At 43.9% G+C, this 1,378-nt stretch overlaps 1 protein-coding gene across 1 annotated transcript; it reads left to right on the top strand.

The window, feature by feature from the left end:
• LOC127787287 (dirigent protein 5-like) lies at positions 1-758 on the top strand. Its single transcript, XM_052315255.1, has one exon. The coding sequence runs from the start codon at positions 22-24 to the stop codon at positions 574-576; it is 555 nt and encodes a 184-aa protein (XP_052171215.1). The 5' UTR covers positions 1-21; the 3' UTR covers positions 577-758.
• Positions 759-1,378: the final 620 nt, after the last annotated feature.

Consider the following 1,378-nt stretch of genomic DNA (forward strand, 5'->3'; position numbering starts at 1 on the left):
CCAGATTAAGATCGATCCGCCATGGCTACGAGCAGAGTTGCAGAGAAATCATGCTTTATTTTCCTCCTCCTCGTCTCGTCTTCCTTCTTGGCCGAGTCCAGGACCTTCAAACCCAGAAAGCCATGCAAGCGCCTGGTTCTTTACTTACAGGAAACCATGTTCAAGGGCAACAACGCCGCCAACGCGACGGCGGCCACCATCGCCAACCCCAATGGCACGGGGCTCGGCGGCTTCAAGTTCGGGAAGACGGTGGTTTTCGACGACCCCATGACGGTCGACAACCATCTCCACTCGCCGGCGGTGGCCCGGGCCCAAGGGTTCTACTTCTATGACATGAAAACCACGTACAATGCGTGGTTCGCTTACTCGCTGGTGTTCAATTCGAGCGACTACAGGGGGACGTTGAACATAATGGGGGCCGACATGATGGACGAGGAGAGCAGAGATCTGTCGGTGGTCGGCGGCACCGGCGACTTCTTCATGGCGAGAGGGATCTGCACGTTCCGGACCGACGAGGTTGAGGGTGCCGATTACTTTAGGGTTCAGATGGATATTAAGCTCTATGAATGTCACTAGCCAGCCAGTAGCCACGCATGCACGATTAGCAGATAATAATGTTGTTTTCTGCAAATTAATAAATATGGCTGTACGTTGCATTGCCATTTTTTGGCCCTTATTCTTGCACCCTCGTTATCAGTCACTCTGTCTCTGTCTCTTGCTGTCGCTCCCCTCCTCCACGATCAGAGATCCCCTCTGTCCCTCCCTCTTCGTTTTGGGAAAAAACACTAATCAGAGGCGTCCCTCTCCCTCTTCATTTTGAGGCAGGCGGAACCAAATTCCAGGCCTTGAGGTATCTATCTATCTTTAATCGCTTTTCTGTTTTGTATTCTCATCAGGGTCAGGGGTGAAAGCTTTTGGAATTTTATAGACATTGATAGTTATAAAGTTAACGAACAAAAGTTGAAAAAAAATATGAATGTGAAAAGGTGTAATCTCATTATTTTTATTCATATCATCACGCTTTTAAATAGGTAATATATGTCAACTGAATAACAAGAAAATAGAATTTATGGCCATGGATTAAAAAAAAAAATGAAATTATCTCAACCCACTAAATCAGTAAATAGAATTTTGATCCAATCAACCCATAAAATCAACAACTTTGAATCAATATTTAATATTCCTCTTTGATTCAAAGTTGTAAAACTTCAACTTTTCATGGAGCACTTCTCTCCAAATTTCTTCCGCATTGTGAAGCACTTCTCTTCACTTCTTGATGCATTTCTTATCACAATCAATACTTCCTTCAAATGTTAAAAAAAAAAAAAATTAAATTTCATGGAGCACTTCTCTCCAAAAAATTCTTCTTGGTGCGCTT

The sequence above is a fragment of the Diospyros lotus genome, chromosome 12 (genome assembly GCF_014633365.1).
Source record: "Diospyros lotus cultivar Yz01 chromosome 12, ASM1463336v1, whole genome shotgun sequence".
Lineage (NCBI taxonomy): Eukaryota > Viridiplantae > Streptophyta > Magnoliopsida > Ericales > Ebenaceae > Diospyros > Diospyros lotus.

Excerpts from the sequence above, each read along its gene's own strand:
- LOC127787287 (XM_052315255.1), top strand. The coding sequence starts at position 22 with ATGGCTACGAGCAGAGTTGCAGAGAAATCATGCTTTATTTTCCTCCTC.